At 37.5% G+C, this 23,749-nt stretch overlaps 1 protein-coding gene across 1 annotated transcript in view; it reads left to right on the forward strand.

The window, feature by feature from the left end:
- Window positions 1–23,749, forward strand: part of DYNC2H1 (dynein cytoplasmic 2 heavy chain 1) — a 200,611-nt gene that overhangs the window by 132,671 nt on the left and 44,191 nt on the right. The window contains exon 83 of the mRNA XM_013956014.2: window positions 15,586–15,702. Within this exon, the coding sequence (XP_013811468.2) occupies window positions 15,586–15,702 (117 nt within the window). The remainder of the gene's footprint in view (window positions 1–15,585; window positions 15,703–23,749) is intronic.

Genomic DNA, 23,749 nt, shown 5'->3' on the forward strand with positions numbered 1-23,749 from the left:
CAAATATGACTGCCAATAGAAATCAATATGGCTAGCATTTAGTTTACTTAATGCTAATTTTTGTGTAGAATATTATGTGTCATAACTTTAATGATGCCTCTGCATCACACATTTAGCTTTTTTTACATGTATAGTTTCATAATGCTTCACAGAAATAATTTAGGCTTGATCATATGAGATAGATAAGTCTCAGTGGCATTGAAAAATAGGTTGTTTTTGATATTTTCATGGAACTGATTCCTCTGTGTCCACCATTGCAAGAATGACAAGTGTAAAACAAACCAGTGGCCTGGCAGTTCACTTTTTAGGATCCCTGGAGGTTGTACATGCATAATTAAAGTTGTGATTTTCTAAAATTCTTCAAAGTGCTTAAGTGCTTTACATTTTATAAATGTAAAACAATCTTTGATGACTCCCTGCACAGCAGAGATACCTCTGTCTGTCCTGTGTATTAGAATTTTCTGTATCTGTCTTTAATGGTGTGAATTCTCTTATTCTGGATGCTACTAATTTTAGATGTTTTGGTGCTAATTAACAATTAGTAATAATTTGGTGCTAATTTAGTTTCCAGCTGATCTTGATCACACTGTTTTTCTCTTTTACCATATTTTATGGAATTGTAAAAAGTGATTTATAAGTACAAATCCCAAAGAGCAAGAACTGATTTTGAAACTTTGCTCTTTCTTTTAATTTTTTTTTTTTTTGAAATGGTCCTCATTCTATTAAATAGTGTAAAAATCCTAAGTATTTTTTTTATTTATTATTTTACATGAAGACTTCCTTGTCTTTGTTGTGCAATCAGAACTTTATCTGAACTGCAGTGTTAGGATATCATGGTTATTGTAAAATCTGAGTTTTGTAATGTAGTATATAGCAAAATGTTTTGTTCCCAAGAAAAAATTTATTGCTGTATATGATAAATGGAAGTAATTGATGTCATAGTGCTAATAATTGTCAGTTTTATTGACTGTCAATTATTAACTTTTGATAATCAATTGATAATGTCATATATAGAGAAAAAAATGCTGTATTTCCTGTTTATATTAAAAGGATCTAAATTTAATCCATTCTGCATCTTTGTCACTAGGTTCCCCCATCAGTATTCAGCAGTGTGACCATCTTAGTTATCATCTTCCTTTTGCTGATGATATATCTATGGAAGCCCTTCTTGTTGTCTTATGCTTTCCTGATAAATTTAAACTCCATCTAAGCTCTGTCTTTCCTAATTCTGTTCTTGTCTGCCCAGGCAATATTTCTATATACCTCTAAGGTATGTTTATCCCTGCTTCCACTATCTGTACACTTCCTTTTAGGATATGAGCTCAGTCAGGAGTTGTCTGTTGATCCATGCTGATCTTCTGCCAGGCCTGCTTGATATCCTACACATTGGAATGAACTTTTCTTGTGCTTTGAGGAAGTTCTCCTTGAAGATCAAGGTCCAGACCGCTTTGACCTTCCCATGGGATCCCATCCACCATCTTCCTGAACAAGCCAAAGTCTGTTCTCCTGAATACCAGTGTCATTATTCTATGGCACTCAGGTCACTCCTCATTTCCCTTAGGTTCTTTTGAAACAACTCCGTCTCATAATCACTGCAGCCAGGGCTGCCGTCATCCGTCACATCCCAGACCAGTTCTTCATTATTCATCAGTAGCAGATCGAATAGACTGTCTCCTATATTCAGCTCATCCAGCGCTTGCATCAATAAATTATTTTTGATGCAATCTAGAAATTTCCTAGAATGCTGCTTTTCTAGCAGATGTCAGAGTGGTTAAAGTCCTATCTGAGTACCAAGGCATGCAATTATAAAACTTCTTTCAGTTGTTTAAAGAAGGTTTCATCCACTTCCTATTCTTAATGAGGCATTCTACAGCAGATGACCACCATGGGATCCCCCTTGTTGGCTTTTCCTAATCCATAGCTCTCAGCTGGCCTGTCACCTGTTCTGTAGCAAAGCTCTGTGCATTCAAGCCATTCGTTTGTATAGACCACAACCTCCCCTTCCTGGCTTCTCCTGCCTGTCCTTCCTATAAGACCTGTACCATCCATCACTGCACTCCAGTCATACAAGCTATCTTACAATGTCTCTGTGATTTCAATAAGGACATAGCTGCGCAGCTGTGCACAGATTTCTGATTCATCCTGTTTGTTCTCCATGTTGCCATGTTAATTTACAGGCACTTGAAAAGGGCCTTCAGCCACACAGATTTCTCAGTGAAAATGCATGAGCTTCTCCCATCAATCTCTACCCTGGGTGCTTTCTTCCTGCCCATTGTCCTTCCATTTCTCTTTGGACTTTGGTCATCATCCCCTGACAAACTTAGTTAAAGCCCTGTTTACTAGGTTAGCAAGCCTTTTGACAAATATATTCTTGCTTCTCTTTGTTGGATGAACTGTGCCTGTCCCTAACTGTCCATATTCCTCAAGAAGGTACCACAGTAAAAGCCAAAGCCCTGCCTGCAACATCCCAGCTGCGCAACAGGCATTGACCCATGAGATGCATCCACTCCTATCCCACTAGCAGAATCAGAGAGAGCACTACCTGAGCCCTCATGCACTTCATCTGCTACTTCTGCTTAATGACACTGATTACGATCCATGGATCAGGTTCAAGTGACCCAGGATGCCTCCCCTGATAGAACTTGTTCCTCCTCACTTGTTACTGCCTATTCTGCAGTTGCACATCTGCATGTGAAGCCTTTTTGGTCTTGCTGGAACTCACAAACTTCTAGCCTCCACCATCATGCATAGCTTCTAGTTGTCCCTTTTTTCATGCAGCGTGGGGTTTGAGCTTTTGATCTGTGAGGTCTCTGCAAAGAGTCTGTTATCTCATGTTGGCCTTCCCTAATGCTCTGTAACCTTCCTGTCTCAGTTCCTTTACCTTGCACCTCAATGACTTGGCCAGAACAGAATTCCTTTAGGTGAGACAGTGTTGGCCTTAGGGAAGAGCACCAGGAACTCTATGAAGCCCATAGTCCAGATGGCTGCATTTCCCCCTCAGGAGCTCCATCTGGGTTGTGGTTTCTAGCCTGCCAGGAGTGATCACTCCAGCTAGTGCAGGGGACTATGTTCTGTGGTATATTCTCACTATTATTCTGCTGATTCTGATGATCTTATGTAGTCTGCTCACAGAAGGCGGTCAGGTTAGTCAAAGGTTATTTGCTCTTGATAAAGTCATGTTGACTGTTCCTGGCTGCTTTCTGTTCCCTCGTGTGTTTGTAAGTGGATACCATATTGATATGCTCCATGATCTTTCCAGGGACAGAGATGAGAAGGAATAGTTTGTCATTCCCTGAATCTTACTTCATGTTCTTAAAGAGGGCATAATGTTAGCCTTCTTAACAGCGGTAAGGATTTTCTCTGATTGCCATAATTTTTCATAGATAGTACAGAGCAGCTTTGCTATCATATTGGCCAGCGCCCTTGGATGAATTCCCTCTGGATTCCATGAATTTGAATATGTTCATCTTCTTTAAGTAGTCTATAACTGTTTCTCTCCCACTATTAGCTGCCCCTTTCCTTCCTAAGCCATGCCACAGATGCTTTGCCTGTGAAGTCTGAGGCAAAAAGTTATTGAGTACTTTAGGCTTTTATGTACTGTACCTCACTATGTTCTCTTCCATTCATCAACAGTCCCACATTTTCTTTAAACTTTTGCATACATGTAGAAACCCATCTCACCCTTAATTGTTCCTTGCTGGTCTTGGCTCCAGCTGGATTTTGGACTTTCTGATTTCATCCTGAAGTGCACAAGCAGTGCTTTAATCCTCTCTTCTTTGTTGCCTGTCCTTGATTTCACTTCTTGTGTGCTCCTTTATTCTTGTGTTTTAGTCCATTGATAAACTCCCTGCTTACCCAAATAGTCCCTCTGCTGAAAGTTCTCATCTTTCCTCACAATAAGACAGTTTGTTCTGAAGCTCTAAAAAAAATTTTGTTTTCCCCCTTTTTAATCAGCCAGCTTTTCTGGTAATCATGCCCACTTCCAATGGAATTCTGCTAACAGTTCCCTGGATAAACCATTGTCTACTTTCCTAAAGTTCAAAATCTTAACTCACTGTTTATCTTATGCCCATCCTCAGCATAGGTGTATATAAATGTAAATAATAGCTCCCGTTTACATTTCCAAATTTGGCCATTAACCAGATCTTTAGAAATTCCCTGTGGTAATATCCTTAATATAGTGCAGCAAGCTTTTTCACATATGTTTTGAAATGTCAAGATACATATTTACAAATGATGGTATGAAAAGGGCTTCTGTGACTGAAAGGTAACTTAATTTAAGTTAAAATTGCATAAGCTAGCAGGTCCCTCATGAATTTTATTCAAGCTTTTAAGATAGAATTCCCATGAAAAATCTGTTGATGCAGTTCTTTTTGACATAATATAAAGCTTGTGCATTTTATTTCTCATACTCAGTAAAAATCCCATTTTGCAAAACACTGCCTTAAATATCAATTTGGACATGTACAAGACTAGAATGCACATAGAGTGTATTTAAAAGTGTGTAGAAATGACCTGTGTTTGTATGTCATATGTATGTTCATATATTCATACCATGATATTTTATACTTATGAATGACAGCTGAATCATTTGAAAACTTATAGTTTGTTCTAACAGAAACTCAACATACAGAAATAGTATTCATGCATTATATCAGAATGACTTAAATAAATTATGATATAGCAACAGCAATTTACAAAATCAGACAAAAATCATGTTGCCTAATTATATACTCTACAAAAATTATATAAGCACAGAGTCCTCATATTTAATGCTTTCTTCTTATAGATGTGATTGCTTAAAGAGAAACAACAATTTCTTTTACAAAATCCATTAGAAGTCAAAAGGAATAGCTCATCATACCTTCAAATAGCTGCTAAATATGGTACTCATTTAAGATAATTACTGGTGCTTAGCTATTCTGCTTGTGCTTGAGACTTAGACATTTGTACAAAAAACTCTCTTATCTTTTGTTATAGCCACTTTCTCGTTCTGTGACTAATAACTGTTGAGTTAAAATGAATAGCAGGTGAATAATGGAAAACAATGTAGCGATATAGTAAGGCAAGCAAGGTATTAGCCAAGGTCAAGAAACTTCAAGTGTATCTTGCCTCATTAAAGGTAATTGCAATAATCTCATCGACTTCAATAAAACAGAATTTTATCCTTGGGTTCTTTTTTCAGATTTGTTTTGACCTGCTCTTGCATTCAGCAAGTCACTGATTCTGTACCTCTTCCTGCTGTTCCTTGCAGATCTTGTTTACTTAGCTTGGAACTGTTCACCATCTGCCGAAAATTGCAGTCAGATGTATAGTTATTCCACAGTTCCTATGCTGGTTTTTACCTTGTTAATGGCAGCTGTGGAGACACTATGTTAAGGAGTTTAGGGGAGGATGTACAAGGACTTTTGGAAGTCTTTGACTGCTGGATTGTGCTCAAGCTTATACACCTAGTCTCCATGGCTGTTACTGCCCAAGTCAGCTGAAGTAAAGCTAGTGTGAATATGCCCACCCAATATTACAATCATATATCTGACTGCAGTGTTTTTACTGACTACAGTTTTATACTGTGTATATTGTGTGTATAGAATAGTGGAGTTGAGGTTTGTGGTTATTTTTCAAGATGCAGTTGTAATATAAAGATAGCTGTAGTTTCCTATGTATTCATCAACAGACCAAATTTTCCCTTTTCAAATCCTAGCTCCTTAATGGGATTCTCAGCACTGGTATCTAATTTAATCTTTCCCAATCCCCCATAATTCTAATCATGTTCCATTGAATAATATGGGTATAATTATTGAAAAGATAGCACTACAAACATGCAATTGAAATTATTCCCTTAATTTGTTAAGTTATTGCTATTGATGTCAGAATGAATGTAAATTTATTTCCTTAAAATAATTTAGCGTTTATGAATCCCTTTTATCAACTGTGCAGAGTATAAAGTAACTGATATTTATGAAGTGCATCCAACATCACAAATATGTGATCAATAGGCTGCAGCAGAAATTGATGACTAATGTACAACTATATTTATTATTATCCAGCAATCAAACAATTCAAGTGCTTAAACTTAACAAGAATTTTTAAGATATGGAGAGTATTCAATACCTTCTTTATGTACCCATTCTGTATATGGTGGTTATATACCCATAAAAGAAATGTGCTGTGCCCCTGTAACGGAATGGAACCCACAGTAATGTACTATAATGGGAAACACAGCCCTTTGCAATTGCAGTGTATCAAAGCAGTCCTTCAAGTAACCTTACAAATTCTCACTGGAATGGCACTACCTATATGAGAATATATTAGCACCATGTGTATGAGACGTTTGCTCTCCTCCAAGAACAGGCTGCAATTATCCATATTTCTTAAATTTTTCAGGGTGTGTAATTAGTTAAGATCATCCACATCTTTTGCCCTCCCCTTTAGCTTCTTGTTCTCCAGCTAATGTGTATCCTAAGGACCTCTACAAAGTAAAACCCAGAGCTATCCTTTGAGAGAAGGTACAGCTGGAATACTTGCTGGGCTAGTACTGGGTCTGTGCAGTCTATCTATCTGCAGCATCCTGCTGATCTTTCTCTCTTCTTTTGTTGAACCCCTTCTCTGCAGAAGAATCTTCCTGGTGTCAAAGGTGCATGATCCTCTTCTGTATAAAAGTTATTGGTGGTGTCAATGTCATTCCCTCTTCTCCTCTGTATTTTGCACAAGGAGGCATATAGCTCTGGAACAAGTCCTGTCCTACTTTACGTCTTTATTGTGTGAATGTGCAGCTTTGAGGGAATAACAAAAGAGCAAGCATAGACCTGCACTGTTTCTTAGCAAAAAATCATCCACATGCAGTTTGAATGATTTGCTTACAAATGGCATTAAAGTACCCTTGTCCTAACAACCTTCATGGATCCTGTTCTTGCAGAGACAGTAGGGGATACTGAGAGACTGAAAGACAGAAAGGTTCTCTTGGCAGCTCAGTCTGAGCCTGCTTATATGACAGTGTGGGTAACTGAAGCCAAACTACAAGGGACAATATTAAGCATGTGGTTCTGTCACAAAGGATATCAAACTGACGTGTGTTCTCTGTCTTGACACACTAAGGTCAATGAAGATCAGTTACGCTGCAGTGAGTTACTACTTTGCTGATATTTACTAATGTGATTATGCTATAACTTCATATTTTACTTTAAGCTGTAAAGTATTATAAAAGCAGAAATATCTCCTGAACAGCTTTGTAAAGGGTTTTATTGTTTAATTCAGGGGAAATAAAACATAGAAGTGATTTCTCTTTTAAGACTACATCTTTCTAAAACTGGTAGATGGCAGTAAAGTATCTGCTTGATGTTTTCTGTAGATTTACTGAAAGGGAATTTGATAGGTTTTTGTTCAAAAATAAAAATCCTTTCATCTGTTCCATAGTTTTGAAAAAAAAAAATTAGTGGATATCTGACTGGCAAATCTTTTCTGGTTTGTTTTTTTCAAAGTAGAATAATAAATACATTTAGTTTAGAAATGATCGATCCCAGAAAGTTGGGTTTTTTTTTTTCATTCAGTGACATAGAATTTCACAAAACATTTGTGGCTTTATTTCTTTCCTCTCTCTTGAATTGCAAAGCTGTGTGTATTATTTGATTATGTTGTATAATTTTTTAGGGTATATTGCTTATGAAATAAATACAAGACTCAGATACTAGCTTGTGTTTGCTATATATTGTATTTGTCAAGTAGTATGTTTTGCAGTAGTGGTGAGTTACTAAATGCAAGCCTTTTTGTTCATGCCATGCATGCATGGAGAATAGAAATCGATTTTGTGTTCCTGGAATTCTGTTTTTATCAATGCTCCAGGGAAAGAAAAGTTAAATTCTTGAGATTTACTCATTTTCCTCAATTTTTATTTTAATTTTCAAATCTAAAATAATTTTCTAGTGGTTCCATATGAAACCACATGGAATCGTTAGTTATCTTTATTGTTTTCCATTCTGTTCATTATCTCTTTTAATTTCTCCAAATGTGCTTTTTTTAAATGTAATGCTGTGGTATATATCTGCAGAAACCCATAAAAGGAAGTATGCAATACATGAAAAAGCTGAGTTGCAGTTAATTTTAATAACTGGGTAAATAAATATTGACGTTTTAAGTTTTATTACCATACTTTTATTAGCTTATGCAATTCACATTTTTCAGTGCTGACAATGCAAAGATACATACAATATAAGAATTTTCCACTAAGAATGGAAAAAATATTCGGTAGTAGTTTCTGTATACTGTCCATAGTTATTAAATGCACTGTTCACAAATAAATTACTCCATTGAATTTTCAGTATAAATTCTGTTATGATTAGTTTTCTGTACCTAAAACAGGCTTCTTGTGTGAAAACTGATGGTTCTGAATAACCTTTTCACGCCTCTTAAAACAGAGTGTTATTGGCCATTAATTTATATTTGGATTAACTTTCTTTCCATCCCTCTCTCGTATTTTCAGTTGTGGCATTGTTTTCCTGCTTTATGGTAATTCTTGCCCTCTTATCATTTATTCAAAATATTGAGGTGTGTATTTGGACTGGACTAGCACAGCATATAAGAGCTTTTAGTGTGTAATATATTAAAAGAATGTATTAAGATAACAACGGGGAGCATTTGAAAATTAGGTATTTTAAAAGTGCTCTGATTTTCATTAGCCCTATTTCGCTATGATTAGGTTTTCAGATTTTCAGATATAGTTATAGCTATAACTGTAGCTACTTAGTACTTCTCCAAATCATAGTGCAAAGAATACGATTCAACTGACTTAACATAGATGTCTGCATCTATTCTAGTCACTTCTAGTCTCTCTTCATGGTCATAGAAGTATCATGTTTGAGGCACAATTAATCTCATCCTAAAGTAAACATCTAAAATTGTACCCTAAAATTATTTTTTCTGTATGTTGACTATAATGTGAGCTGATAGTAACTGCCTCACATATATATAGTGTAGTAAGATGAGCTGAAAGTTTGAAGTTCGATTTCTAGGAAATGAAAACCCTCATTCTAATTTTCACAGTACAGACCCATAGATCTGAGGTACCTACCTAAGGACCTTAGTCTTCCTGTGTAATCAACAGGAAGGACTTCTGAAGGATAATTTAGTCCACTTTAGATCTGTCTATTGATTATGTAGGTAGTATAAGATGCAGGATTGAACCTTGTCAACTTGTGAAGGGACCCATTTATGTCTCTACCTGCTCTGAGTGTACTTTTACAGGATCTCACGCTTGCTTTTGTGTAATGGTCTCTTTAACAGCTGAAAGGGTTGCACCTACACTTCAGCTGGGGAGACAGAAAAGGACTGGTCAGAAAAGTTCACCTCATGAGATGTGGACAAAGAGTTGTTCTTTTTTTAATCCCAACAGACTTAAAATAGGAGATGGATGCCCTGATGATCATCTTAGCCAGGACAGTTGCACTTCAGTAGTAACACAAATTTAGTCATCTCAGAAAATATTAGGCAAAAATGGTCTCAAAAGGAAGGATAGGTGACAAAAACAGTGTGTTTTGATCTCTCTGGAATGTAGGTGCTGATGTTCTAAACATATCCTAAGAGTCTTGGTTCATCAGTTTAAATTAGCTTCACAGTAGATGTGGAAATGTTTCTTAAAGTCAAAAGTTTAGAAGCTAAGACCTTTTGTTAAGGGTGAAAATAACTGTCAGTGAGCCATTCTGGGTGTGTGTGTGTGCGGGGGGGGGCATTCAATCAAAAAAAGGATAAAGTGACAGAATTTTTATATGGGATGACAGAAAAGCAAGCTAGGGCAGATAATGTCCTGAGAGAAACCCTAGAACAATGAAACTCAAGCTTGGAAAAGTAGTTAATGATGAAAACTGATGGGGAGGGGAGGGCTTGAGTTAAAAACAAACATCACCTTGAAGCATATATGACCTTTAACATAGAGATCTCTTAAAGAGATTGATAGAGTCTGCTTACACAATAGCTCAATCTGTTCTTCTATCAGTTTTCTATCTTTAGATACTTTTACTTAAATGAACTTATAAACTAAATTTATATCCTTTGTCATATATTTTTATCTGTTTGTCCTGATTTCTTATGACCTGTTGAACAGACTGCTAAATTAAAATACTTTTTGGAATATTGTATTTTCTCACTCCTCTTCTGCATTTCTGGCAGCCTACCCTCCTTTATTTCTCTTTCTTTCTGCTGCTTCTTGCTCTTCTCTTCTAATTCTTACTACTCTCTTTTGCATTAGGAGTTCAAAGATTGGATTACTACTGCTGCCACTGAGCACAGCAGATCAGTTTAAGCAGGAATTCAGAATGGAAGCTATCAGTACAGTCCCCAGCCCCCTCAACTCATCATCGAAACAGATTCAAAGAACAAGAGATGTTTGAGTTCAGCACTTTTTCTCAGAAGTTTTGCTACTGCCAATAAATAGAAAGGGAGTGGAATTACAGCACGTTTGTTGCAAAGTCCCTATTAATTTAAAATCCTACTGATCATCTCAGTGCCTTCAGTTTACTCTTTTTCACCCTGCCTGTGTACTGAGAGAGATTTCTTCACGATAGAGTTGGTTTACCCAAATCTGCCTGTTCTGCATGGAAGTAGACCCACTGCAAAATGTTATCTAAGTTTATTTGCCCTGAAAATGTTGCGTTCTACGTGTATATTGGTAGGATTTCTGGTAACATATGTATATATGTTGAGGTATATGAGATGAACTGCTCTCACTGAACTTTGGAAGACACGTCTGAGCCTCTGAAAATGAAAGAATATTTGGAAAAATCTTTGGGAAGAGAGCTATTTAGGATACAATGCAATGTTGGCACTAAGAACACTTGGTATATACTGGCCATAAATTTAGGGTGGAAGTTAGAGGACAGTTTCTCAACATCAGAGGAGTGAGAGTCCAGAACTACTTTCTTATAGGAGTAGGGAAGGAGGAGAACATACACCTTGTTTTAAGACTGAGTTTGTTAAATTTGCAAGTTTGTATATCATTTGTCTGTGATAGCAAGAGACTAGATGGGACCCGGTAATTTGTTATATGTCTGTGAATAAGAGCAGACTTGCTTCACATCAGTGTGGAGTGAAACTACAGAAGTTTTAATTCTGTCAGCCCTTGTCAGATGGTCAGTGTTGAAAACATCACTAAAATCACGTGAGAGGTTTTTGTATGTGGACAAAGGGAAGGGTGTAATACCTAGGTAAGAGCCTGAAATAATTTGCAGTGACACATTGCATGAGAGGAGAAATGGGATGAACTAGCAAGATCTGTTGCAGATTTACCATGAACATTTGGCAAAGTTTATAGTATGATATAGTGCTCTAGGACACTGAGAGTTAAAATTTTATTTCTTTTGACTCAATACTTTTCATTTAAGTGCTTAACTTTTGATAGCCACATCCCAATATTTTTGAACTACTTTGAAAAAATATGCAAGGCAGAAGCAGATACAGTTGCTCTGATTAACAAACATTGAAATAGTGGATTTATAGTATGTTTCAAATTTAAATTGCCAAATTTTATAATAGAAAATTAGGAAAGGACAGCTAACCCTATACAGCAGAGTTAGAAAATACTTTATCACTTTAAATACTTGATTTTGCAATCGCTACTTCTCAAATTCCTTTCAGCTGTATGGAGCTAAGTGTTTATACCTATGAAGTCACTTGAAATAGAGTAAAATCCTCAATAGCTTCAATCCTCCACATTCACAAAGCAATCATATAAAATCACTGCAGCTTTATAGTAAAAGTATGCAAGTTTATTTGAAGTACCGCATACTGAATTACCAATTAAAGTACATTTGGTGTAAATGTTTTTAATTCATTGCAAATGATGTCAGGCAACTATCCAAAACAAATTATAAGAACCAAAACTATAGTAAAAGAATGATGTCTGGAAGGCACAAATGTGTGTTTATAATCTAGATTGCTTGTCCAAGTATTTGCATATGTTCAGAATGAAAAAGAGGAAGAGTAACACACATGATAGAGATTCTTTGATCAAAATGTTAATCAGAGAAAAACAATTGTATGAATTAAAGAAGAATCTTTTCTTTTATATACTATAGCTGGAACAACCAAAGAATTATTAAAGTTTAACAATTAGATATAAGAATTTTCCATAATATAAATTTGCAACATAATATTTGAAAACTTAAAAAATAGAAGAGTTTTCTTACTTGTATGAAGAATTTCGATTTTGAATGAACTGGTAGTTTTAAAATCTTAAACAATCAAACATAATCACACAATTGTAGAATTATGTAGGTCAGAAGGGGCCTCCAAAAATCTAGTGCAACCTTTTGCTCCAAACAAGTCTAGTTAGAGCTGCTCAGGGCTGTATCCTGTTGAGTTTTGAATGTTTGCAAAAGTGGATATTCCACAACCTATCTGCACCCCTATTCCAGTGTTTAACCACTCTCATGGTGATTTTTTTTTTTCCTTATATGAAGTCAGAATTTCCCATATTGCAGCTTGTATCTCTTGCCTCTTTTCTTTCCAGTTTAAATCCCCTAAGAAGAGTCTGCTTCTGTCTTTTCTGCCGCATCTCATTAGGTAGTTGTGGACAGCAATAAAATCTTTCCTTAGCCATCTCTTCTCGATGCTGAAAAAACACAGTGGTCTTAGCATCAGTGTGTCATTTTCTCCAGACCACTAATCATCCTGATAGCCCTGCACTGGACTTGCTCCAGTACGTCAATGTTTTGTTCTGCAGAGCCCAAAACTGGACACAGTACTCCAGACGCAGTCTCACAAGAGCCGAATAAAGGGGAAAACTCACTTTCCTCAACCTGATGGCTGTAATCCTGGTGACACCTCCTAGAGTGTGGTTGGCCATCTTTGCCACAAATGTACACTGCTGACTTCTGGTCCTTCCACCAGGACCCCTGGGTCTTTTTCTGCAAAGCTGTTTTCTAGCCAGTCAGCCCCCTGACTGCATTGTAGCATGGGGTTATTCCACATCATTTGCCCTTGTTAAACTTCCTGAGGTTCCTGCCGGCCCATTCCTCCAGTGTGTTGAGGTTCCTCTGAATATCAGTCCCTCCCTCCAGTGTACTGATCACTCCCCTCGATTTGGTTTCATCCAGAAATGTGCTCAGTGCTCTCTATCCTGTCATCCAGGTTGTTAATGAAGTCATTAAACAGTATTTGTCCCTGTATTGATCCCTGAGGGACACCACTAATAACTGGCTGCCAGTTGGACTTTATGCTGTTTGACCACTACCCTATGAACCTGATGACTCGGCCAGTTTTCCACCCACCAATTTTTGTCCACTTATCAAGCTCATATCTCACTAATTTGGCTACAGGAACACTAAAGGAGACTGTGTCAAAGGCCTTGCTCAGATCCGAATCCACTGCCTTCCCCTTGTCGACAGTGCCAATCATCTCGCCGTGGATGGCAGTGAGGTTGGTCAGGTATGATATGCTCTTGGTAAATCTGTGCTGGCTGATCCCAGTCACCCTCTTGTCCTCCTTGTGGCTGAATACAGCTTTGAGGAGGATTTACTCCATAATCTTCCCAAGGACTGAGGTGAGACTGACCAGCCTGTAGTTCCCTGAATGCTCCTTCTTGCCTTCCCTAAAGATGGGTGGGATGTTTGTCTTTTTTCCAGTTATCTGGAACCTCCCCAGACCTTTCAGAGATGATAGACAGTATGTAGAATCCTCCAGGACAACAGATTATATTGTCATTTCTGACGGAATAAAAAGGAAAATTTTCTTCAGAATTAACATTATATGAAGAAGTGAGTTTTTCATGGAAGTCAAAACTATTTTAGCCTAATTAAAATTATTTTGAAACTTGTTATTCTAAATAAATATTTATGTTTTTATATATCACTATTTATATAGATATATTTTTATATAAAAAATCTTGTTTTAGGTCTTGTATGACATATTTAGTATAAAAATAAATGATAGTAAATATTATAAAATTTAAAACAACCATTCAGTGTACTATCATCTGGTATTCCCTATCAAGCCTGATAAATTAGAAGCTGCTATTTGCTTTAGCTAAAGAAAATGAAACTAACTTATCAGAAAACAAAAGAAAAGGAAACACTACATCATCAAACATCTTTCAAGATTAGAAAGTCAGTCAAAAACAGCAGAAACAGCTCTATTTAACAATGAAATAGTCCAATCCTTCTGAAAGATTAATGTATTTTTATTATCAATTTAATTCTTTAAAGTCAAGCAAAAGAGAATGGAATTAGTATGTGCTTCTCTAACAAGTCTTGCAAAAAATATACTTTTAAAGAAAGCTAAATTCTGTTTAACATAACAGTTTATGTGCAGTTTAAGAGACGTACATATTGCAATGTCACTGAAGAAGTTTAATTGCAATATTCTTTCTTTATGTGTACTATTTATATATAATCTTTCTTGGTGTGTGTGTGTGTGGGGGGAGTGGGTCAGGAGCAGAAACCATGCAAGTGTGCAAAACTGATCTCTACCTTCCTGTGAGTAAAAGCACTCATTAGGAAATTACAGCTAATAGTTGAACTACTTGAAGTTAAGAAAGGACTCAAGGACCAAAATCATATCCCTTCACCTTCAGATTATTACGGAATAGGTGAATAGTCACTGCTCCCTCTTTTATTTTGCAGTGTAGACATACACCTTGGTTCCTCAGTGGTTCAGCACAGCCAGAATTTAAACTGTGTATATAAACCCACTCAATTTTAAATGAAAATTAATCACTGTATTGAAGGGACAAAGGACACTGTTTCCTGAGACATCACAAGAGTAAACATAGAGACCCAGAAGGTCCTGACGGTTTTATGCTCCCATGTTCTTTAATTTTGGGTAGCATTTGGAAGGAAATAACTGCTATAGGTAGTGGTGAAGTTCTAGAAAAGTTTTTCAGTTGGAATAGTTTGTACTTTTAATACTAGGTTTGATCCATTTATATATGGATTTATCAGGGTTGCTGACAAAAAAAGGCAATTCGACCTGATGAGTTGGGAGATCCCCTCTTTCTGAGAGTATTGTAGTTATTCTTTTAATGTTTGTTTCTTTTTCTTTCTTTCTTTTTTCTTTCATTCATTCATTCATTCATTCATAAAAATGCATTTAAATAATTTTAATTGGGAGATCAGAGTGAACTGGTTATAACTGTCTTAGAGTTGTGATGCCTGATATTTACTATGTATATTTAGTAACATAATCTTTTTTTTTAATTTATTTATGGAGCTTAGTTAAAGGTAGAGCTTTATTTTATTTTATTTTTTTCCATAAATTCTGTGCTAAATAAATATTCTTTTTAATTAATTACACACCTCATTAGTTTTTAAATTGCAGTTGAACACAAGAGGTGACTGAAGAAAAAGTAATAAAAAATTGCAAGTTTTTTGGTTTTGTGAATGAAGTATGTAATATATGTGGATATAAGTTTTGTTTGTTTTCAAATAGAACATGATTAATAATTAGACATACAGAAAAGTATAGTCCGTAGATAAATCAGAGAGTAGTTGCTATAATACTGCATTTTTTTTTTTTTTTTTTTTTACTGAAAGGAGTTTGTTTAACCTTCTTCAATATTTGCAATATTTTTCCACCTTCTTACATTGTATTCTCATTAAACAGGTCATTTCACAGCTTCGGATCCTAAGCAGGTCAGTAACTGCTGGCTGCAAATTTGACAGGGAAATATGGTCTACTGAACTTTCTCCTGTCCTCAACCTATGGAAGAAACTTAATCAGGTAGGAAAGCAGCTAATTTGAAAAGACAACTTTTTTTTTTCAGTAGCTATATTAAAAGTGAGGTTTAATAAATTATCTTGAATACTGATACATTAGAAGTGGAATAGTAAATGAAATGCATTTGAGTGGGAAGTACAATGTAACATGTATGTAATTAGCTGTGAAGTCTGTATGTGGGATAATAATCAGCTTGTCACTTTCTTCTTCATATAGAAGTGAGAGCACACTCCAAGGACATGTGACTGACATCTTGTATGTGTTTCTAAAAAGAGCAATAATATATTTTAGTTTTGAACTTAGTCTGTTCAATTCTCTAGTATGCTCAAAGCAATGTTTAAAGCTTTTAATTTTTTTTCTTCTGTATGATATTGAAATATGGCACTAGCTCTAAATCGTTGGTTTGTAAAAGTCCTTGCTACAAAGCTTGCAATGTCTTTTCCTTTGAGGGTTTTTGTTTTTCTCTGTTTTGATTTGGCTTGGTGTTTTTTAATGTATATTGTAAGGCTTGATTTCCAACCATTGAAATATTTTTGTGGGTATTTTTTTAACTACAGTAGGTGCCCATTCTCTTTGAAATGCAGCTACTAGGGGAGGATTCTTCTCACCTAATGTTAGGTATCTAGCTAAACATTTGGCATCTTTTTCTGCTTAGTGGTAAGAAATAGATCAGAAACATTGTTGCCTAAAAATGTATCTTTTAGACAACAACACTAGAATGGAAGAAACCTTTCCCTTACTTAAATAACAGCATACAAAGAAGTGACGAGTGGCACATCAAAATTTGCAATTACATTTTGAAATCTCTTGTTAAATCAGCCTTTAATCCATGCTAAGTGTACGATAATATCAACTTTTTGGCAAAATATACCATGGTACTAAATAACTTTATGATGAATTCTATGAGTCTTCTGAACATTTCCTGGTGTTAAATACATCTGTGATCTTATAAGAAAAAACAATATTTTTCGATATGACACCCTCTGTTATAACATACTGACAGGAGTTAAACATCCCTTTAAGCCTGCAATCCTTCTGTGCAAGAGTCCTGAGGAAACTGTTGAAACTAAGTACGTATACATATCAGGGAATTACCTATGATGGCAGTGTTTGGAAGACTGATAAATGAGGCCAGTTGTAAACTTTAAAACAAAACTGTGCTACATTAATACCCCTTTACAGCACACATTGCTGATAGTTAGTTCTTTATCATTATTTATCATTAGCACTACATAGTCAAAGCAGTTAATCTTTAAAATTTACATCCTAAATTAGCTGTGACTATACAGTGCTATGAAGCCAGTGCCACGTAGCCAGCTCTGAGGACTCTGGTCCTCGATGGTCTGAGTCCCCCAGGCAGAGGTAGTCAGGCCTGAGAGCTCTTTGACAAGGGCAACCAGCCTTCTGTCCTGCCCCCTCCCCTCTGAGATCGCCTCCTTCCATAAGAGGTTTCACTCTCTGGGTAATTCTTAGCCTGTGGCCCCTGCCCCTGAACTACATGCTGCAGGATGCTTAGAGGGGATATTTTCCAGGCTGTGGCAGGTGCCTTATCATGCTGCTCGGCTGTTTTTCTTTCTTGCTTAGCTGCATCTGCTTATCTTAAAGCAAAAGCAGTCTCTTCCCAGCTCTTAAGGTTGCCCTTCAATGATCAACAGGTGACCATCAGCTAGTGGTTGGTAGTTCTCGAGCATCTCTTTTTAACATTTTAAGGCCTTTGCTGTTATCCCATTCTTCATCTGTACATCATAACAAGAGACACTTGGTACCAAGTTCCAGTTCACAACCCAAGCTCTCTTAACAAGTTGGTAACAAGCCTATAAGGCCAGTACTGGGACCCTGCACAGTTAGCATAAGGTATAGTCAGTGTTGCCTGTTCTCAGTAATGTCAATTTTATTTTTATGGGACCACTGGTTACAAAACTGTTACATATTGATTGCTGTGCTTAGTGTAGTTACAGCTGAATTCAAAACAAGCTAGTATTAGCAAATCCTGCTTAGTGTGCACTACTTCTGTGGGTGCAAGAGACCTCTGCTTTCACTACAAAAATAGCATATTCAGTAAGGATAAGCATCAGCCTGACTGATTAATGATGTCTGGGTAATCTCTGGACAATCTGTTAATATTGACCATCCTCCCATTCTTCAGTTTCTCGGTGTGAGTTACTAGAGAGCTTGTCTAGTTCAGACAACTCAACTGCTAGTTTCTTTCGGCATTTTGGATTTGTTGTTTTGAAAATTTTCATTTTAACTAGAGTGTGCCTCCTTTTACTTCAGAAGCAAAAAAGCCTCATAAGCTACTTAAAATAATATGTAGACAGAGATTAACTCTTTTTAAACATTTTTCTTCCAGTGCTAAGTATGTAAATCAAGGATTAATTAAAAAAAAAATCTTACAAATGCCTTGAGAATAGTTATTCATCACCTGAGTGCTGATGATTCTGAAGCAAAACAAAATTTACCACATGTGATAGGTTTGTCCTGTAGAATATCTACTGAAATAATTAATTCATAATATTTAAGTTTGGGCATGTATTTGTCTGTACATTCTATACCATACAGTGATCACATTTGTATTTTGTAAGCTAAAGTTTAGATAAAATAATAAATAGCAATATTTCTCTGAACTGAACGTCAATGTTTCATCCTGTAAAAATCAATATAAATAATTTAGAGCATATAACATAGCTACATTGGCAGAACATCTGTAGAATTTATGTAGTCAGTGGATTTCAGAACTTAGTGATAAAACACATCTTATACCCCATTTTGGCCAATTTTGCACAAATGTACACATGGACTATTTTAATTTCTCAGTGATGTGCCCATTTGAAGAATTACACCACATTAAAGTGTGTAAAATAATGTTCATATTTTTTCATGCATGCAAATTATATTGTGTTAGATCAATAGTATCAAGCAAAGCTAATAGTGAATAGATGCAGCAGTTGATGCAGCAGTTTATGTAGAGTGGTGCACAGGAGACCAGCAGCTCTGCTCAATACAGGAGCAGCACATCCTCAGCAATGGTGGTAATGCATCACAGGGCAGAGTTCCCAGCTACTCTTGGAGCAACTGACCCTTTAACATCTGAGGCTTCCACCCAGACAGAACTCCAGAAGAAGCATGCAGCTCTGCAGGTCTTGAGCTGCAGGAGTGCCTGGGACCTCTTGTCAAGGCTGGGGCAGTGAGAGACGGACTTCTAGACTGCAGGAGATGTGTGCTCTTGATTGAGGAGCTATGCTGCCAAGTTAAGAAGCTGTGGAAGGAAGTTAGCAGGCTACGCAGCATCAGAGATGGTAAGAAAGAGTCTGACTGGATCTTTTCTGAAACCCTGCAGCTTCAAGAGCACAAACCCTGAACTTCTCTGAAGTAAGGGCAGGCAGCATCTGTGCCTGTCAGAGTGGGAAGTGGAGACTCCCATGATGGCAAAGGCTGGAAGCTAGTGACTTCTGGCACCAGAAGGAAGGCTCCTGCTCCACCACAAGATTTGCAATTACAGAACAGATTCAATGCCCTTGTAGCTGAAAAGGAGTTGGGAGCGCTGTCCAACAAAGCACTGAAGCACCCAAGCCAGCTAAAGCTGAGCCACACAGGAGCACTGGGAGGAAGTGGTGAGTGATATTAGTGGGCGACTCCCTGCTGTGAGGGATGGAGGACCCCATCTACTGTCCTGACTTGTTGTCTAGAGAGGCTTGCTGCTTTCTGGGGACTTGGATCCTGGATGCTGTGGAGAGGCTATTGAGGCTTGTCCAGCCCTCAGACTATTAGGTCCTGCTGGTCTTCCACATAGGCACCAATGATACTGCCAGGAGTGACCTGGAACATATGAAGTGTGACTAAATGGCTCAAGAACCGTCACTCTCAACCAGGAGGAAGTCAAGCAAAGGTGACAGGAGGCCTGCATGGATGAATAAGGAGTTCCTGACAAAACTCAAACAAAAAAAGAAGTATACAAGAGGTGGAACCAGGGACAAGTGACCTGGGAGGAATACAGAGACACTGTTATTTGCTCCGTGACCTTCCTGAGGATCGAGGTGAGGCTGACCAGCCAGTAGTTCCCCAGATCCTCCTTCTTCTCCTTCTTGAAGATAAAGAGTGCCATTTGCTTTCTTCCAGCTCTTAGGAACCTCTCCCGATCACCATAACCTTTCAAAGATTGAAAGATTGAGATTGACCAATCTTGAGCTTGGAGGAGATGATCCTTGAAAATCAACTGGCTCTCTTGGACCCCTTTTCTCTCCATGGCCTCTTCCCTTGGGATTCTGCTAAGGAGGTCCTTGAACAAGCGAAACTCTGTTCTCCTGAAATCCGGAGTTGTGATCGTGCTATTTTCTTGTTTCCCTCCTTGTAGGATCTTGAACTACACCATCTCGTGTTTGCTGCAGCCAAGGCTGTCTCTGACCTTCACATCCCTGACCAGTGCTACCTGACCCCCAGAGCCATGTAGTCCCACTTAATAGGTTCCTGGTTTCCCTGGGTAATATCATTGGTTCTATGTGGAAGAGCAGCAGATGGTAATAGTGTGAGGGCCAGACGAGCCTTGACAGTCTCTCCATAATGTCCTGAATATGAGCCCCTGGCAAGCAGCAAATCTCCCTCAATGACATGTCAGGTGAGCAGATGGGGGCCTCTGTTCCTGCAGCAGGGAATCTCCCACTACTAACACTCACTGCTTCCTCTCAGTGCTCCTAGTTTGCTCAGGCTCACCCAGTACAGATGCTCCATTTGACAGTGCTCCTAGCTCATCATCAGCTGTGTGGACGGTGAACCTATACCAGAGCTGCAAGTCTTCAGGTGGAGCAGGAGCCCTCCATCTGGTGCCAGAAGTGACTGGCTTCCAGCCTTCACCATCATGGGAGTTTCCACTTTCCAACCCTGACAGGCAGATTCTGCCTGCCCATCCATTACAGTTGGGGTTTTGAGCTCTTGAAGCTGCAGGAACTTGAAGAGGATCCAGTTGATTTCTTTCTCTTTCTTTCTGATGCTGCACCTTCTGCTGGCCTCCTCCCACAGCTCCTTCACTTGGCAGCACAGCTCCTCAGCAACTGCAGACTTCCTGCAGTCTAGAAAACCATCTGCTCAAGCCTTGGCAAGAGACTCCAGGCACTCCCTGCAGCCTGAGACTTGCAGAGCTCTGTCCTCCTTCTATCTGAGTCAAGGCTTCTGATGTTGCAGGGACGGTTGCTCCAATGACTGTCAGGAGCCATGCCCTGTGGCAAGTACCACCGTAGCTGAGGACGAGTATGCTGGTCTGAGCAGTGTTACTGGGCACTTCGTGCACTGTTTGGTGCAAACTGCTGCCCCAACCGCTGTGTCTGTTAGCTGTGCTCTGACCAACTCACTCTAGCTGACCCTGCTTTGAGCAAGGACGGTTGGGCTAGATGATCTCCAGAGGTCCCTTCCAACCTCAGCTGTTCTGTGATTCTGTGAACAGTAATCTTTCCTGACCAGTTTTCAGAACTATCAGAATCATTGTGGCCAAACAGGAAAAATTGCTGATATATGTTAGAAATTTAAATATTTTCATTTTAGACAATTTGAAGTGGGAACTAATGGTTATCTATTAATAGAGTAATGAGGAATGAGAAATTATATGTTTTAACTTTTTCAAAGATATTTCTGAACATTTTCAGCACTTTCATTTTTCCTTTCAGTGGCATACATAGTATAAGGCCCTGTTAAATGTAACAGACAATTATTCACACAAGCTGAAAGTGCTACAATAGGGTTTATTATTCTTTGTCTTTCTGTAACAATATAATCATGGAAGCTGCTTCTCTTTCACTCACTGTTTATTAATCCAACCAGAATGCAGACTGGATTTTTTCTTTGAATTTTACTTTAAATGAAATAAGTACTTAAAATCTGCTTCAAATCAGTACACTGATGTGTTCAAAGTTATACAAGTATACCTCCTCTTTCTATTTAGCTGTGTTGGACTAACCCAAAACTCCATAATCTCTTGACATTTTAATCTATATTAGCCTCATTTGAAAATGCACGTTTTAAATCTTGCCATTAAAGAACACCCTGATAATGAATACTGTCCTAAAACTGCTTCTGCAGTGCCTTTCAGTGTGATTTGATAACAGATTAACACTAGTCAAATTAATTAAACTTGCATGAACCCACCATTAAGTTAAAAAAAAATCCCCTCAGATGCATAGTATAAGCTTGCACAAATGATTGTTTAGTGAAGAAAATGAAGCCATCACTGAATAAATTGTCAAACAAATGTCATAATCATGTTCCCTAATATGGATGGATGCCCCCACTGCGGACTGTAAGCCAGGGCAGGGCCATCAGAATAGTTTAATCAGCCTGTGTCTTACTGTCTGCTGCTTTCTTCCCACGCAGCCCTCAGCCATGGCAGAGTATGGATCAGGGCCCATTCACTGTCACATGACTGGATGTGCATCATTTTCTAACAAAATTAAGGCATTGCCCATTGTGTGCTACTCTTCAGGATTGTACATGAATATCAGTCCACAATGGTGGCTCCACAGATGTCCCATCATGACCAAATGGCTATCTATCATGAGTATAGAGAGGCAGGAGGAAGTGCTGTATTCTGGTCACATGGTAGATGCATTTTCAGCCTTGTGTCAGGGAAACCCTTTAGTACCTCTATGAAAGTTAAGTGGCTCACCCATACCATAAAAGTTGGAAACAACTGCTTCAAAATGATTTTTCATGAATGTATGATTATTAGCTGTCAAGATTCCCAAAATCATGAAAAATGTTCTACCTTATCTTTTGTTATGTTTTACATTGAAGGTTAATTAATTAAAGATTTTCATAAAGTTGCATAATGCTGCAAGAGAATTGCAAGAGTAGTTTTGAAAATTAATGGGTTGTTGCTCATTTATTTAAAAGATTAGGAATCTCAGCTTTAACAAAAGAACTGTATTTTTTTCACCAAATAAAGTCAGTGAAGCAGAAATTTTAAGATCATTCTCTCTTGTATTCTCAACAATGAATAATTTGTATAATAAACAGTGAGAGGCTAATATGAATAGGCAGAGAGAAGGAAGGGAAGAGGCAGAAGAGGTACATGAAAAGGCCAGTGTAGGGGTCCAAAACACAGCAACAACAAAAGAAATCAAATTTTGAATCAAATGCAGCACTATTGAAGGTATGTGAGTTAATTTTCATTATACTTGTTACATTTCTGAAGGGAGCAGTTTTCAGAACATATTGGAAAAAGCTTAAGTTTAAGAAGGTAATGAAGGAAAGTTCTGGAGCAGCTTAGGTGAGACTGTATGAAGTCTTATATTGAATCGAGACAGCAACAAGCAGAGAAATCAAAAAGGAAAGATGACCAAAGATATCAAAATACACCTAATTTAGTATTGGTAGCAAAATATATTATTTAATCTTAAAGATTAGAACATGTCTTTGGGTTCTTATAATCAGGAAAAGCACTCTGTACTTCAGCACTTCTTCATCTTAATTCTCAAACAGGTCATGAGAATATTTTTAAAGCTAGTGTGAGTTATATACATAATAGATTTTAAGGAAATGTAATAGAACATTAAATGTATAAGCTGATCTCAGAATTCATATTTAATTTTGCTATAAAAATGACAGATGAGTTGTTTCAACAAATTCTCAGGAGAAAGTATTAAAAAGAGTGATGAAATGAATATGGAATTCATAGGACAGTGTTATGTAAAGGGCAGTATTGAGGAACTTGGAGGCCTCCACTTTCAGCGAGTGTTTAATGAATTAAGACAGTATTATGTGAAAGACTGAGTGAAGCCTGCAAGTTGTAATGCCATTGTTCTTCCTTTTTTTTGTAATTAAATACTCCAGCAAGAAATTATCAACTAACCTAAGCCACAGAAGCCAGAAGCACTTGTACATCAGACACAGTCTGGATCATAGAAATTAACCTAATTCCTTTTTCATCCTCAGTAAGCTACGGTCTCAGAAAAATTTAAGTAAAGCTGTGGTACTACCATTTCAAAATGCATGGAAAGACAAAATACAAAACATGACATATATAAATAGCATATGTTCCTTACCCTGTGACCAGTAAATAGCTTTG

This window comes from Apteryx mantelli, chromosome 1 (genome assembly GCF_036417845.1).
Source record: "Apteryx mantelli isolate bAptMan1 chromosome 1, bAptMan1.hap1, whole genome shotgun sequence".
In the NCBI taxonomy this organism is placed as follows: domain Eukaryota; kingdom Metazoa; phylum Chordata; class Aves; order Apterygiformes; family Apterygidae; genus Apteryx; species Apteryx mantelli.